Here is a 16,900-nt window from a genome sequence, read left to right as displayed (position 1 = left end):
TTAATTCTTATTGCTATCTTGCTCTGCCTGTTTTAATATACTACTAATTATATGCTGTGGGTTTGGAGAGTACTAGAATAGATATAGATTACGAGAAAATATTAGAATGATTTCTCCATGAGTGAAGTAAATGAACACTATTACATGTGACTTTTATGTTGCTACTATTCTCCTCGTCTCCTGGTTCTTGGGTGTGTTTTAAATTTATTCTTGCAGCAAATATTTACTGAGCACAATATATGCCAGGCACTGTGAAAGGACTAAAACAATCCCTGCCCTCATGGAGCTTACAGTCTAGTGGGGAAGGCAGTTAACAAAACCACAGATTATAGTGAAGAATGATTATTACAATAGGGAAGGTACATGGTTCTACAGGACTTATGTAACAGAGGTCTCTTGTATGTTAGAGAGTCATCGACAGTGTTACACATGTGACTTTCGAGCTGAGACCTGAAAAATGAATAGGCATTAATATGGCAGGGAACAAGTATGCAAGGAAAGAGAAGACAAGAAGTAGGAAGGTCTAGAACAAAAGGAGAGGGAGAGGAAGAAACTGACTATGGTGAGTAGTGGAGGAACTAAGAGAATTCCTACATGGCTAGAGCAGACTACGAGAAGAGACAGAGAACGGGCGAAGCTGAAGTAAACAGATAAGGTAGCTGGTAAGGATTCTGGATTCAGAAGGTGTTACTGTATTTGCATCTTCTTTTATTTCACTTCCCTTATTCTTATTTTCCAACTAGATTGTACCTTTCTTGAAAAAAGGACTTTCTTTTCCTGTAATTTTGATAGTGCCACCAGTATCATACCCAGAGTGTGTAATGAGTGTATTGGTATAGAGGTAGAATGCTGCCATATTCATTATGAGGTTGAAGTTATTACCTCATAAGCTTGTAACGTAATTATCAGAAAAAAAGCATAATCTTGGGAATCACGCAAGTTCTTGACTCTGCCATTGAAACCTCAGTTTCTTCATTAGCAAAAAGGATATAAGTGACATTTAATTCATAAGAGTACCAGGAGGATGAAATGTAGTATGTATATAACATCTAGCAGAATGCATTTGACAAATGCTGGATCCCTTTCTCTCTTCACACTTCCCTCTTCTGAACTTAGTCTCATTCATTTCCATCTGCCCCACACTTTATTCCATAATCGCCCCCTATCCTTTGCATCTTCTAAGCCTCCCTCTCCACTGGCTACTTCCTTTCAGTCTACAAATGTGCTTAAACCCCAAGCTAAAAATAACCTCTCTCTCAATCCAGTTCCCCATCCTCTTAAGCTATTTTCCTGTTTCTCTACATTCCTATATACCGCCATGCTTCTTAAGAGTTGTCAGCATTTCCCAATCCAAGCTGTACCGTGGACCCTCAACTTTGGGCCCTGGGAGTGATGAAAAGAGAGGTGGGAGTAAGAAAGGAGCCAAGACCCAACTGTCTCTAGGGAGGAGAGCTAGTGGTTTTGAAGAGAGTGGCACGCTGCCTGTCCCCACTTCAGAACTTCAACATTCACTTTCTTCCTAAGCATGCCCCTTCCTCAGCTAAAAATTTACTGAAATATATAACACAACATAAATACTGAGCTAATGATTTCTTTCATTCCTCTAATCGAAAGTCTTCAATGGCTTCCCACTGCTTACAGGAAGTCTGAACTCTTGAGCAACTCCTTTAGAGCCTACCATGATCTAGTCTTTTTCCTTTCTCACTATCTCTCAAACAATCTTACTCCAGCCATACAAAATAAATCACCACTTCCTGAGTATGCCCTGTATTATTTTTATTCTTGGCATTTGCTTATGCTGTCCCATCATTTGGGAAGCACTTCTTTCCCATCTCTGGCTATTAAATAGCTGAATCCATTCTTCCAAGTCTACCTCTTCAGAAAAGCTTCTTGGAGCCCTCCTATCAGAATTACTCTATGCTTTCCTTTATTCTCATAATTCTGTAAACCTCGATCATGCAAATGGCATCATCTGCTTGCATAATTATCCATGCTTAAGTTTATCCCTCTGACTAGGCTGTAAGATTCTTTTGATGGTAAATACTTTTGCCTCCTTCAAGAACTGTGACTTACCCTTATTTTTGTATCCTTTTAGCAGCTACAGTGTTCAGAAGGCTTGTTCCCTATAGTGGTTCAGTGCTGTGCTGACACCTGATGGTCTCAAATGGTCTAGCAGCCCTGGCCCTAGCACCTTCCTCCCTCCAGTATTAAGGGTTGTAACAGTTTGTACCACCCTTACCCAGCCAGGCACAGGATGTATATGGTTGTGGTAACATTGCCCCATAGCATCACCTCTCCCTGGAGCCTCCAGAGACACACTCAGACAGCTGGTCCCTGTTTTGTCCCTGGAGTCTCCAGCCTTTCCCCACTTTCTTTGGCCTTCAGAACTTTCCCCATTGACCCCAGTTCCAGCAATTTGAACTTCTCTTCCTCCTCAGTACCACAGAAACATAAGAATAGTTTCTTAAGGAACTGAGCATGAAGGAAAGAAGCAGACAAACACCTGGAGCATGAGTGGTGTGCAATCCCTCTTCTCACCCCCTCAAAGAATCAAGACTGTTTCCCACAGAGTTCTATTCCTTTTGGACTTTGTCTTATTTCTAGGAGGCTCTTGGGCCGTAGACCTCAGTGATAGTGGTGATGAACCGGAGATTGAGCAGACAGTAGATGGGCGGGGCTTGAGGGGTGGGGCCAGGCCACAAGGCCTCTGACTTAGGAGCTTCTCCATTCTGTCAGATCTCCGGGAACATTCAAGGCAAGATTGGCACCAGCACAGGGCAGGTGAGAAACCGGCAACAATAGAAGGGTAGGCTTTAGGGGTGATGGTGGCAGGAGAGACGCCAGTTCTTTCAACCTTAGCTTTCCATATGGAGACTCTCATTTTATAGAGAGAATTCTCAGTTCTCCAGTGGAGATATCCAGCTCAGCTTTCCCTGGAGCAAGACAGCCTCAGAAAGAAAGACATGGTTGGGGATGGAGTGGGTCAGGAAAGGCTGAGGGCTGGGGATGGATACGGGTGTGCAACAAAGCATTGAGTCATGCAAAGATATCTCAGGAGCCATGGAGGTAGATGGGTAAGGGCCAGAGGGAGAACATGGCGAGAGGCTCACAGGGCAGAACCCAAACAAGAAAACAGAGGCTGAAACAGGGAGAGAGGGAGAGAACAGTGGATCAAACATGGACTGGACGGCAACGGGGGCAATGGAAAGCTGGGTAACAGGAAGGCCAAGGAGGAAGGAAGGCTCACATGGAGCAATGTTCTTTTCCGGTTGTGGAGAATGGCCCAGAAAGCCCCAGGCCGAGCCGGGAGCAAAGCAAGGTTCCAGGTTCCCATTGGACTGATTCAGCTGGGGAAGAAACCCCTGCAGTGACCCATCTCCCTTGCCTCTTCAGACTCCCAGTTTGGTTTGGGGGAGAGGGTGAGGCTGCTCCTCACTGCGGTCACAACCACATCCTGCAGAGCAGGGGAGGGGGAAGTTAGAAGCAAAACAACCAGAAGAACCATAGGCAAAGATCATGGGGAGAGAACCTTGGACACATGCAGCTGATGTGCCACCAGAAGGGTCCTCAATCCAACCCCAGGAGAAGACCACAAGCCTCTAGTACTGCCTGTCCCTCCTGAGGTGCTTGTTTCTCAAGCTTCTTTGGTGTGCTTCAGCCTCAGCGAGAGCCAGGGAAGGAGGTTTCTTTGGATTATTTAGGTTGAAGGCCATTTTTGTCATTTACTAGTGACTTTGGCCACGTTGCTTAATCTCTCTTAAGAGAGTTTTCTCATTAAATAATGGGGATACCTATCTTATAGAATGTTGGGAAGACTGAGATTAAAGCACTTGGCACATAGTAGGTTCTCAAAAATGTTAGTTATTCTTACTAGAATTCTTGAGACCTCTATATTTCTTACTTCTTTAAAGGCAACACAGTGCACTAGCTAAAATGGGCTTCTAGAGTCAGAAAAAGTTGTGTTTGACATTGGGGAAACTATGACATAGTACCCACACCTCAGAGATGTATGGTATAGAGTATTTAAAATGTAGCTGTGACAATTGTCTATTATCTGCCAGGTAGTCCCTATCTTCTCCATTATAGCAGCATCAGCCTATTTCCCCTTAAGACTTAATTTGTGGTGGGATGGCCTCTGTAGCCCACATTCCTCCAGCCAAACATATCACTGCCCCCCTGTGCTATTTTGGAGATCGAGGTTTCCTATGGCACTAGAGGAGAAAAGTGGGGGCAAGACCCAGGAATGAGGCAGCCCAGGGGGAAAAAGATAACAAAGATGATGATAAGAGAGAAACCAAAGAAGAGACAGAAGGGTGAAAAGCCATTTCTCTTTCTAAGGAAGCCTGTGGCCTTTCTTCTAGTGACTGACCACCCCACCCCAACCCCCCAGGAACCATGGAGTCCTTCAGCTCAAAGAGTCTGGCACTGCAAGCGGAAAAGAAGCTACTGAGCAAGATGGCAGGCCGGTCTGTGGCTCATCTCTTTATTGATGAGACAAGCAGCGAGGTACTGGATGAGCTCTACCGTGTGTCCAAGGAATACACACACAGCCGGCCCCAGGCACAGCGGGTTATCAAGGACCTGATCAAGGTGGCTGTCAAGGTGGCAGTGCTGCACCGCAGTGGCTGCTTTGGCCCCAGTGAGCTGGCGCTGGCTACCCGCTTTCGCCAGAAGCTGCGGCAGGGTGCAATGACGGCTCTTAGCTTTGGCGAGGTGGACTTCACCTTCGAGGCTGCCGTGCTGGCCAGCCTGCTGACCGAGTGCCGAGATATGCTGCTGGAGCTGGTGGAGCACCACCTCACTCCCAAGTCGCATGGCCGTATACGCCATGTGTTCGATCACTTCTCTGACCCAGGCCTGCTCACGGCCCTCTATGGGCCTGACTTCACTCAGCACCTTCGCAAGATCTGTGATGGTCTCAGGAAGATGCTGGATGAGGGGAAGCTCTGAGAGCCCTGAACCCAGCATATTTCACCTTGGGACAATGGCTGGCTGAGAAAACAACAGACACTGGGCTTTCTAACCCTGCTCATCTGCGCCAATGCTTTTCAATCCTCAGGCTTCAGTCCCTTTCAGTGCTTTTGGCTCTGAAACCACCCTGCCCCCAAACTGTTGGTGGGGAAGGAGCAATGCTGAGGGGTGAGGCCTCTCTCTCACTCCAGACCCAGGACAGGAAACAAAGCTGCCTGAAAAATACGAAGTGAAATTTGGATCTCTGTTTCTCCCATGAGGGAAGTTTGAAACAGGGAAGCCCCTCTCCTATGAACCAAGGGAAGGGGGCATAGCCCATCTAAGCTCTTGGAGGACACTAAAGAAGAGCGGAAAGAGACCCTTAGAAACATTCTAGATCGCCATCTCTAGGCAGAGGCTGGACAGATACCAGAGTGCAGGAAGAAAGGGCTAGGGCAGGGGAGATTCTCATAGGGGAAATAAAACTACTAAAACATTCACAGGGCTCAGTGTTTAATCTCTCCAGCTTCTCATACCTTATGATCATCACAAGGGAAAGGAGGTATATAAACACCACTTATCTCACCTCTCACCATTTTCATACAGGAGATTGCGGCATATATTCAGTATCAACGTGGTTGTTTTACCTACTTCTTCTGTTTAAGAAACTAAAAAAAAAAAAAAAACACCAAAAAAATGTACCACAGATCAGTGCTACAAATTACAAATAAATATGCAGTGAGAAGCAAGCCATAGAGAGATAGGCTCTGGTAGGGTGGTAGGGAGAGGGTATCACAAGAGACCCCCCACAAAAGGGGAGTCTGTCCTCTTCCATCTCCTCAGCCCCACCACAGGCTGAGCAGAGGAGCAGATTAGAAGGGTGAAGTGGTGGATGGAGAGTTCAGGTCCCTAAATCATTGCTTTTTCTCAGACAAGAGTTGTGGAGAAGTTATAGAGGATTGGTTAGTCAAAGCTGAGCCTAAATCCTTTACTTTCAGATTGGGAGAAAGGCCTGGCTTAGTCCCCCATTCTCTGCAGTAGGACTAGACCATCACCAGTAACATGCTCAGCTAAGTAGGTGGGGAAACAGCAGTCACTGGCTCACTGTTTCTTGGTTCCCCTCACCCAGAGGCTATAGAAATCCTATTTTCCAGCTAAACGTGGGAAGGAATAAGATATAGCAAATAAATATTATTTCAATATAGCACCAAATAAATTAGATAACATAGTTGTAACATAGTTGGGGATGGGGAGGAAGTTTGGGGCTGGGAGAGTTCCTGCCTCCCTGCTCTAAGGCCAAGGAATTGTAAAAGGGATGGGAAAGGAGGCAGGGATATAAAAAGAGCCTTTTGAATCTAAATAAAAACTTTAGATTCAGCCAAAAAACTGAGAAGGGATCAAGTCCCCATTCCTTACTCTTGTCAATAGTAAAACTTCCCCAGGTCAAGCAACCCTTGGATGGACAGGGAAACTGGGGAAGACGGCAGGAGTGGAGGGAGGCAGGCTGGGAAGCCATGTTTTCGAGCCTCACCTCAGGCTCCTCTCCCCATCAAGTTGCTCCTTCAACATCTTGCTTGTCTCAGTCAGTTCTGGGGATATCAGAGTTTGAAGATTTCATCCTCCTGGTCCCGTAGTGTCTGGGTCCGAGAGGTCTGGGTGAGTGGCAGAGGACCTAGGACTGCTCGTTGCTGCATCCGAGGGGAGCTCAGATGGGGACATGCATCCTCCCCAGGTGCCCTGCAGGTAAGGAGGAGGGAAGAATCACAGATCAAGGGAAGAACCTGAGAATGGACCAAGTGAAGAGGTACATGGGAAGTTGTCCTCCCTTAATACATGATCTGGTTACTTGAAGACAGAGTCTCAATACCTTCTGGATGAACCTTAACCCTAATGTTCCTTCATGGATAATCAGAGCAGTAAGAACAGTCAACTGTTTTATTCCAGTGAGAACACAGAACCTGGTTTCCCACTACCTCTGCCCATTCCATCAGCCACTGGCTATGCTCATTGTCTTGGGGCCACCTGGGGGAAAGGAATCACCTAGCTTCTGCTAGCACTGTGCTTACATGTGTGTGTGGTAAGATAAGGTTAGAAGAACAGAGGAGTTCATGGAGGGGCTTATATGGAACCACTCAAGATTACCTGCTTTCTCCTTTTTTCAGCTTCTGGGCTGCAGCTTTCTTTGACAGGCTGATCTGTGAATCAAGCTTCTTGAGGAAGTCAGAGGCAGAGAGGTCATGAATGGGTGTAGGGATTTCCTGGCCAGGTATGGGGAGGACTTCACCACTGGCATGTCCTGAACCCGTCTGTTGCTTCTTCCTCTCAGCCGAATGTGGCCCAGCTTTATCCTTACTTAACTGTACCTCTTCCTCTCCATCTTTTTCTTCCTCAGAATCCAAACCATTAAATAGGTCTCTTGGCTCTGTCAGGATGGGGATGTAGAGGGTTTTCTTCAGGAAGATGGAGTCATTAGTATAAAGGCGGTTTACACGCTTAATCTGTTCCATCTTAAAAGAAAAGTCACCAAAATTAACAATGTAATATCAATTAATCTTACATTTGTATAGCATTTCATGTTTTTAAAGTGATTGCACAGTCTCATCTGACTCTATAGCAACCAAGCCAAAATGCAAAGGGCTGATATTATTCCTATTTATAGATCAGCACTTTTCATACTTTTGGTCTCAGGGCCCCTTTACATTTTTAAAAATTATTGAGGACTCCAAGAATCTTGAATATTGGTTACCAGGGGTTGAGTTGGGGATAGGGAATGGGGAATTAATGCTTCAATTGTACAGAATTTCTATTTGGGTTGATTGTAAATTTTGGAAATGGGTGGTGGTGATGGTAGTACAACATTGTAAATGTAATTAACAGCATTGTACTATATGTGTGTATGTTTTTAAAAGGAGAAATTTTAGCTTATATACATGTTACTAGAATAAAAATTAAAAGAAAAAACATAGGACTGTACAACACAGTGAACCCTATGGCAAATGATGGACTATAGTTAATAGTACAGCTATAAAAATGTTCTTTCATGAATAATAACAATGTACCACATAATGCAAGGTATTAATAATAGGGTGGTATATGGGGGAAAATACACCCTAGGTCAACTATGTATTATAGTTAATAGTACAATTATAATATTCTTTTCTTGTGTAACGAAGGTACCACACTAATGCAAAGTGTTAATAATGGGGGAAGGAGGTATGGGAACTCTGTATTTTCTGCATGATTTTTCTGTAAACTTACAACTTTTCTAATAAAAAAAATTATTCAAAAAAATTATTGAGGACTCCAAAGAGCTTTTGTTTATGTGGACTATAGCTATCAGTACTTAATGCATTGTAAATTAAAACTGAGAAATACAAAACACATGATTATTTAAAAATAACAAACTCATCATATGTTATCATAAATATTTTAATGAAAAATAACTATATTTTCCAAAGCAAAACAAAAAAATGTAACGAGAAGACAGGCATTGTTTTACATTTTTACAAATCCCTTTAATGTCTAACTTGATAGAAGATAACAATTCTCGTATTTGCTTCTACATTCAATCTGTGGCAATATCACGTCTTTTAGTCTTTTGAATATTCTACCATATACTCATAAGAGAATGAGAATAAAAAAACAAATAATGTCTTATATTAATACTATGAAAACAGTTTTGACCTTGTTGACCCCTGAAAGAGTCTCAGGGACCCTTAGGGGGTCCTTGGAACTCACTTTGAGAACCACTGTTAAAGATGAAGGAACTGAGGTTTAGAGAGGTTAAAGTTACTTGCCTAAGATTACCTAGCAAGCTAATGACAGGGCTGGAACTAGACTCTTCGGCCTCTTTATGCCTTCTGGGAATGTTTTTCCACCTACAATATTAATTTCATCAATCAAATATTTATTAAGTTAACTGTTTATTCATCATTAAACATAATGATTAGTATCACTCTCCAACTGGTCTCCCCAAAGTAGAAAAATCAATGTCATCCTCAATTCATATTTTTTTTCCACCACCCATACCCAAATGGTCAACAAAAGTGTTTAAAAAAATCTCTTTCACATTTGGTATATCTTCAGGTAAATTGCCATTGCCTCAGAACAGACCCTTAATATTTCTGCAACAGTTTTTTAACTGGTCTTCCTCTCTCCATTTCTACTCATCATCCACCCTGCTGACATCTATCTTTCTAAAAAAAAAATAAATCAGATCAAACTACTACCTAACCATGCTTATAAACCTCCTATGGTTTCCTAACTGCTAAAATATAAATCCAAATCAGCATTCAAGGGCTTTCTCAATCTAGCCCCCAAAGGAAATGTCAACCCTCATCTCTCTTCTTCTGCCAACTATATATTTTGCATTCTCAACTTTTCACTTTGCTTTGAACACTTCATATTCTTTCACATTTTTGTGCCTTTCTCATGCTTCTCCTTCAGCTTGAAATCCCTCCTCGGTAGCTCCTTCTCTGCCTGGAAAACTTCTACTCATAACTGTCATTGTCTTTGTGATAGTCCTTCTTCACGGCTCCCAAAGCATACCATAAATATTTCTTTAATAATACCTATCCTATTATATTGTTATTTACCTCTTTGCATTTTGCTTTGCCTGCTACCCTGTGTGTCCTTTAAGGGTAGGGATGGTAACTTGCTGTCTCTGTATCCCATGGTGCTTCTCAATGCTCCACAATGCTTGGCATATACCAGGGGCTCATGACTGCTTTATAGTAAGTAAACTAGATGATAAATATAGAAACCACATGTATAACCTTATCAGTATTTTATCATCAGAAAGTCAGGTTGCTAGTTTTACTGAAAACTCATCTCATATTGGCACTAGTATGGAAAGCATATTTCATGTATGTGTCAAATATCAAAGCGGTTTACACCCTGAGGGAAGACTACTATAATAAACATGACAAATAAAACATTACACTAGAGAGAAGACTACTATAATAAACATGACCAATAAAATCTTATACTATTATAAAGTGTTTAAAAATAAAACTGGATTAATCTGAACAATTAAAAAAAGTAAAACTGGCTTGAACTTTTGTACTTGTACTTTGCTAAGTACTTCCATGCTATTAATTTTATTTTGCCTAGATAATATCCTAGGTCCCTTCCAGCTCCAAAATGCTATGAGTTAATCTGTGGATTTTCTTTTGCTTTTATTATTTCCTAGAAATGTAACCTTGTGTTATATATGTTACCACAATTTTAAGAAAAAAGGATGTAATCAAGGCCAAAATTCAGAGGGGTCCTAGCCACAGTCACAGTGCTAAGAGCTATAAAGCCCCTTTGAATCTAGTTCTTATAACAGAGCAGTTAAAAAATGAGGGTTTCAGAATGAGAAACCTGGTCTGAATCCTAGCTCTACCAATTACACTAGTCGCATGATATATGGCAAGTTATCTTATCTCCCTAAGTCTTAGTTTCCTCAACTTTAAATGGGATAGTTACACCTACCTGATAGAGTCTTATGAAGATAATGAGATAATATATGTATGGAGTTTGGCACACAGCAAGTAAATGATAAGTAGATAATAACTTTTTATCATTATTACATATTATGTAATTATGCAACATTATTTAATACATTTTCCTCATTTCACAAATGGTGAGGAAACTGAGGCCCCAGAAAAGGGGGTGACATATACACTCAGCTAGCAAACAGCAGAATGGGTCTAGAACCTAGAACTCTTCTTCATTAGACTACAGATATTTGCACACCAGTGTTCAAAGTGACATTTTCATGAACCGCCAAAAGATGGAAGCAACCCAAGTGTCCATCAACAGAAGACTAGATAAACAAAATGTGGTATACACAATAAAATATTACTCAGCTGTAAAAAGGAATGAAGTTCTGATACATGTGACAACATGGATGAACCTTGAAGACATCATGTTGAGTGAAATAGGTCAGAAACAAAAGGACAAATATTGTATGATCTCATTGATACAAAAACTCACCGAGTCAGAATCTAGAATGTAGGTTACCAGGGGATGGAGTAGGGGTAGGGAATAGGGAGTTAAAGGCTTAAAATGTACAGAGACTCTATTTGGGATGGTGGAAAAGTTTTGATAGAGGATGGTAATGGTTCGTAACATTGTGAACATAATTAATAGCAATGAATTATATATTTGAATGTGATTAAAAAGGGAAATTTTAGGTTGTATATATGACACTAAAATAAAACTTTTAAAAAATCCATGGCACTGCACAACACAGTGAACCCGAAGTTAAACCATGGACTATAGTTAATAGTACAATTATAAAACTGTGCTTTCATCATTTGTAACAATATACCACACTAAGGCAAGGTGTTAATAATACGGAGGTATATGGGAACCCTGTATTTGATTTTTCCTAAACTCACAAGTTCTCTAATAAAAAAAAAATTTTTTTTAAAGTAACATTTAAGCAGATACCCAAGACTGAGTGAGAATTAGCCAGGTGAAGAAGAGGTGAAAGATAGCAATTATAATTTCCAGCATGTATACAAGCATGAATAATTTTCAGAGGTGAATAAACGGAGAGAAAATTCAATTTGGCAAAACTTGGCAGGGTTCTAGTGGCATTCTAGGCAGGGCAGTTCATTGTGGGGGCTGCCCCAGGCAGTTCTGTGATTTTGACACCCCCGGCCACTGCCCACTAAGTGGTGACAACTCCCACTGGCATACATTCCGCAATGCCCCCTGGTGGGGGTAGAGGGTACCTGCCTCTAAAGGAGAACTGCTGGGGTACAGAATCAAGTTTGTGGGTGCATGAAAGTGTGGGGAAGGGAAGAGGGAAGGGAGTGTGTGTGGAGAACTTCTCTGATACTTACTGTAAATATCAAATACTAAATGATTCACTGGTAGCCCAGATGCCATCTATGCATGGCTTCTGAGCCCCTGCTGAGACCCAGGGGCTGCGTTTTACTTTCATACCAAATTCATTTGCTTAGGCCATTCCCTCTACTTGAAACGTTTTCTTTCCTATACTCTATGTGTGGAAATCTTAGCCATATCCATTCAGACATTCAAAAAAACATCTGTTAAGCTTCTATGTTCAGGGCTATGCCAGACTTTAGGTATATAAAATTGAAAGGAAATAGTTTCTACCCTTAAGGAGAGTATAGCCTATTGGAAAGACAAAGCTTGCAAATAACTATATTACCTAGGTTTGTAGAGGGGACTACAGAGGAAGGAGCTTCTAAGTCTTCCAAGATCCATGGTGATGGCTCCCTCAAAACCTGCACTGATGTTCTACCCTTGTCCCCTTCTAAGTAAATATTAACCTCCTTTTCTGACTTCTGCCCTTTATTAATATCTCTACCAATTCACCACAGTCTGCCACCTTACAGTCACTATTTCTGTCCCTGTCCACTTCTTATTAGACCGTAAATTACCTGAGTGCAACAACCACATATTTTGTTTGTTTTTTATCTCCCAAGATGGTTACCAAAGTGCTTTAAATATAGGAAGCATAAAAAATGTTGGCTAAATCCAACATTTGTTTGTGAGATTGAAAAGGATATGGGGGAAAAAAAAACCTCACCAACTTTCATGCATTATATTTTTACACTTATAAAAAATACCCTACGCATGACCTGAAATACTTAGTGGAGAGAGCACTGAGGTGGGGGAATAGAAGAAACAATAGGCACCCAGGAACTTAGAACTAAAAACTAGCTCTCCATTATATGCTGTAAATATTTAATCACTCTCAATTAAAAAGTTTCTCTGTGGTTAATAGCCACATAGGCTATTAAGGCTTCAGAGTCAGACCTGTTTGAATTCCAACTCCAGCACTCATTAGTCATTTGACTCCGGTCAAACTGGTTAACCAATCTGCCTCAGTTTTTTCATCTGCAAAAAGAGGACAATAGTAGTACACTTGATAGGGACGTGAGGATCAAATGAGCCGATAGTATATAAAGCAACTAGCATAGTGTCTGGCATATAGTAGGCTGCAATAAATAATAGCTGCTCCTCTCCATTGGGACAGTGGGACAGGATAATCCCAACCAGACAATGCAACGCTGAGATAGTTAAACAAACAAAAGGATATAGGTATGAACAGACCACGACACAGCCCAGTTAGGAAAAATTCAGGGGAAATTGTCTACTAGGGCCAATATATTCTTCTGAGGAATAAACACTACTAATTGGTTTCAACCTTGGGAAACTCACCGTTACCCCGTATTTGAGTGCTAGTCCAGCCAGGGTGTCTCCGGGCTCCAACTGATGCTCCAGGCGTCTTTCCCTCACCGGGGAGCAGGCAGACTGCACCAAGCTACCATAAGAACGAGTCCGGCTTCCCCGAAGCAGTCCCGATCCCCCAAGGGGAGCCTGTCTAGAGGGAGAGGCCATCTCCACACCCTGACAACAGCAGGGTTTGCGTCTGAGAAAGCTCGGCTAAATCCAGGAATTCCTTTCGTCTTCTCTCCTAAATCTTTCCCACTCCCCACCCCTCGCCCTCAGCTCCCTTTTACTCCTCAAACCTCTTCCCACCCCGTCACTCCGCCCCCTTCCTGCCCACAGTCTTAGTCCTTGACTATTCAGTCTCCACCAGTCTCCCTTTAACAACCTACCGACCTTCGACCTCCCACAACTCCTCGCTACGCTGACCTCTGACCTTTCAACTCTAGATACTCTCCTCAACACTTTTTTCTCACTTTGTCCCCTCAGCCGGGCAGCCCGGCCTCCAGGTACCCCCTCATTCTGACTCCGTCCCGTCCAGGGGCTGGTCCGTTAGGATCAAGAACAAATCTGGCCCACTCCAGGTAGGCTGTCGCTACAGACGAAGCACTTAAAGACTGCGAACGTTTGTAGTCCACTTTCCACTCAGGACTCTAAGATGCCTCCTCGGCTTCAGATCGGTCACACTCTCAGATCCGGACTCAATCATCAGCTCCACATCTAGGTTCTTGTGCCTCCAAAGGCCTCGAATCTACCAAGATACAAGGGCCTGATTCCAGCCCTTTGAGAAAAGACTTCATTTCCCAACAGGCCCCGCGCCCGCGGGGGCTCAGGGAACCATCGGCAACACAGTTCCCTTCCCGGGAGTGGCCGGCTTTCGCCATCCGCAGTGCATGAGGGGAAGCGCATACCCGGAAGTAAGGAGGCCAACCGGAAAGAGACGAGAAGAGGGAAAGGAGACGCCCCTACTTTCTAAGGTGGCCCGAAAGGAGTAGTTAATGCGTTGCTAGCGCGTTTATCACTTCTGGGACTCACAGTAGGGATGTCTTTCAAGAGGGAAGGGGACGATTGGAGTCAACTCAATGTGCTCAAAGTAAGCGCTAGAGAAGAAGGTCTGGAGCAGCTTCAGCAGCTCTCTGAAAGTTGTGAAGGAGCTTTGTTTCGTTGCTCTGGCAACAGCTCGGGGGCGGGAGGGAGCCGGGAGACTAGAGTTGGTTGGTGACTCCTTTTTCACTCTATGAACACTGTTCTCTCCATGGTCCTTATTACCTTTGACTCCTTGTCCCTCTAATTTTCCTTCCATCCTTCATATTTCGCTGAGATTGGCCGAATTTCTTCCCCCACTGCCTGCAGAAACGAAGAGTCGGTGACCTGTTGGCCAGTTATATCCCGGAGGATGAGGCACTGATGCTGCGGGATGGACGGTAAGTAGCTCAAGTCCGAGATTTCTACGGTTAGAGGCTCAATAAACTGTTATTAAGGAGGAGATTACTTACGACTCTTTGGCGGGGAATGAGGGACTGGAAGAGACAGGGATATGGATGATGGAGAACGGGAGACCTGGGAGTTGGTCTTTGAAAAGGACTGGTAGGACAGGGTGGGACCAATGGTAGGGACCCTTTTGGACCAGTTATCCTCCTCTCTCCACCTCTCCAGCTTTGCTTGTGCCATCTGCCCCCACCGACCTGTACTGGACACCCTGGCCATGTTGACTGCCCACCGTGCAGGCAAGAAACATCTGTCCAGTAAGTTTGGGGGAAGAGAGGAGATGTAGAGTAGACCCTCAAAATCTCTGCAGATCATTCTTGTTACACTGTTGTTAATTCCTTTTCCCTTGCTCCTCAGGCCTGCAGCTTTTCTATGGCAGAAAGCAGCCAGGAAGGAGAATGGAGCAGAATCCAAAACAGCAGAATGAGTTGAGGAGGGAGGAGACCAAATCTGAGGTAATCAGAGAGGGGAAGATGTGTCCCAGGCAGGACCCTGCCACACACCCAGATTTGAAAGGCTTTTGCTTCTCTGTAACTCCGAAGGCACTGACTCTGTCTCCCATTTTCATGCCAGGCTCCTTTGCTGGCTCAGACTCGATTTATCACCCAGAGTGCACTGCACAGAACTCCCCACTATAACAGTTGCTGCCGCCGGAAGTGCAGGTCTGTGGGATGGGAAAGCCAGAGGAAGATATGGTGATTTGAGAATGGGAGATAGGGAAAGAGTAACATTGCTATTAGTTCTTACATTTAGGTCCATAATCCATTTTGGGTTACTTTTTGTGTATGGCATGAGGTAGGGGTCCAGTTTATTCTTTTGCATATGGGTTATTTAGTTGTCTCAGCATTATTTGTTGAAAAGACTATTCTTTCTCCACTGAGCATTACAGCATTAGGAGGAATTAAGAATTGGAGAATAACTGTGAAAAGTTATTTCACATTGGTTAGATGGAGACAGTGGATAGGAAAAAAACTGTGGTATGGGACTCAGTCTTAAGGCAGGGAGGGACAGAAGGAGATAGATGGCTGTGAAAGTATTGTTTTCCAAGTTATTTTCTGAGGAATATGAGAGTTCTGGAGATGTTAATTGGTATTCCAGGAAAAATAGAACTTGGTGACTTTAAATAAAGTTTGAGAAATGGTGCTTTGTAATCCTCCTTGAAAAATAGTAATATTAACATATTTTAAGGGCTCTACAAAGTCTTGAAATTTAAAAAAAACTTTAAAAATTTTAATATAGGCTTTTCAAAATTCATTTGATTACAGAATTCTTCATATGCAGAACACTTATTAATATCTTGAGAAACAGTTTAGGAAACACTGCTTTTAGGAGTTGGGAGTCATAGGAGTCTTGGTCCTTTCCTTTATGGCATATACATGGTTCGATCCTTCTCTCCCTAGACCAGAAGCCCCTAGTCCTTCTGTCTCCTGCTCCCCTTTGCCACCCCCAGAGGTTGAACTCCATAGTGGGAAGATCAGCCAGGAACCTGAGCCTGGGGCTGGTCCACAGGCCAAGGAGTCAGCAACTGTCTCAGCCCCTCCACCCATGAGCCCCACAAGAAGACGAGCCCTGGATCATTATCTCACTCTTCGAAGGTGAGTATGTGAAATCGCTTTCCTCAGATTTTCTCTTTTCTTTCTGACTCTCCTTTTTGCAAATATACTCAACTGTTTTTTTCTTATCCCCACTTACTACTTAAACTTCCTTTCCTCATTCTGACCAATTCTATTTTCTCTGATGTTTTTCAGCTCTGGATGGATCCCAGACGGACAAGGTCGATGGGTAAAAGATGAGAATGTTGAGTTTGACTCTGATGAGGAAGAACCCCCTGATTTCCCCTTGGACTAACACTCTGTTTCCCCATTTAATTCACAAATAAACTACAGCAGGTGCTGGGAGCCTAACTTTCCTTGAGTCTGGTTCCTTGTCCTATCTCAGGATTTCAGATCTGGCCACTCCTTCCCTGCAATGTACACAGCTCCCCATACTTCTAACCCTTCCCCCACCTTTCTATCAAAGTCATGCCAAGCGTCAGCTGCAAGCAGCCTGGTGCCCTATTAATAAGTCTGTCGGAAGAAGGTCTTTGCCCTTCATGTTGTCTGTCTCTTTTCCTACCTCCAAGTAAGTCCTTTCCCCCTTCACATCACATGAGGTATAGGGTAGGCACTGGGGGACCTGGCCACATCTGGAAACAGGGTTGAGGCTAGGTACCTTGTGAAAGTAGAAGACATTAAAGGCATTGGCAGGGTTTGGGGGAACACCAAGGGAG

General features: G+C 43.3%; 3 protein-coding genes across 7 annotated transcripts; 2 read left to right on the top strand and 1 right to left on the bottom strand.

Moving 5' to 3' along the window:
• Positions 1–2,722: 2,722 nt before the first annotated feature.
• On the top strand, positions 2,723–5,685 carry TNFAIP8L2 (TNF alpha induced protein 8 like 2). 3 transcript variants are annotated; one of them, XM_037826021.1, is made up of 2 exons: positions 2,723–2,781; positions 4,362–5,685. In XM_037826021.1, exon 2 carries the CDS (start codon positions 4,396–4,398, stop codon positions 4,948–4,950), a length of 555 nt encoding a protein of 184 aa, XP_037681949.1. In that variant the 5' UTR covers positions 2,723–2,781; positions 4,362–4,395; the 3' UTR covers positions 4,951–5,685. The 3 variants fall into 3 exon arrangements, with proteins under 3 accessions (XP_037681949.1, XP_037681950.1, XP_037681951.1); XM_037826022.1 differs by having other exon boundaries at positions 2,736–2,781; positions 4,339–5,685; XM_037826023.1 differs by having other exon boundaries at positions 2,746–2,781; positions 4,391–5,685.
• Positions 5,447–13,427, bottom strand: LYSMD1 (LysM domain containing 1). Of its 2 annotated transcripts, XR_005215237.1 has the most exons (4): positions 13,135–13,427; positions 7,093–7,457; positions 6,482–6,687; positions 5,447–5,618 (listed from the first exon to the last, which is right to left on the bottom strand). XR_005215237.1 is itself a non-coding variant. In XM_037826020.1 (3 exons), the coding sequence occupies exons 1-3, from the start codon at positions 13,312–13,314 to the stop codon at positions 6,549–6,551; spliced, it is 684 nt and encodes a 227-aa protein (XP_037681948.1). In that variant the 5' UTR covers positions 13,315–13,427; the 3' UTR covers positions 5,643–6,548. The 2 variants fall into 2 exon arrangements, 1 of the variants encoding a protein (XP_037681948.1); XM_037826020.1 differs by lacking the exon at positions 5,447–5,618 and having other exon boundaries at positions 5,643–6,687.
• Positions 13,428–13,652: 225 nt separating this feature from the next.
• LOC119517765 (sodium channel modifier 1) lies at positions 13,653–16,535 on the top strand. Of its 2 annotated transcripts, none has more exons than XM_037814746.1 (7): positions 13,653–14,120; positions 14,497–14,567; positions 14,800–14,888; positions 14,989–15,086; positions 15,205–15,293; positions 16,032–16,226; positions 16,380–16,535. In XM_037814746.1, exons 1-7 carry the CDS (start codon positions 14,037–14,039, stop codon positions 16,477–16,479), a joined length of 726 nt encoding a protein of 241 aa, XP_037670674.1. In that variant the 5' UTR covers positions 13,653–14,036; the 3' UTR covers positions 16,480–16,535. The 2 variants fall into 2 exon arrangements, with proteins under 2 accessions (XP_037670674.1, XP_037670684.1); XM_037814756.1 differs by having other exon boundaries at positions 14,060–14,236.
• Positions 16,536–16,900: the final 365 nt, after the last annotated feature.

Source organism: Choloepus didactylus, chromosome 2 (assembly GCF_015220235.1).
Source record: "Choloepus didactylus isolate mChoDid1 chromosome 2, mChoDid1.pri, whole genome shotgun sequence".
NCBI lineage: Eukaryota > Metazoa > Chordata > Mammalia > Pilosa > Megalonychidae > Choloepus > Choloepus didactylus.
This window is presented reverse-complemented; position numbering and strand designations above follow the sequence as displayed.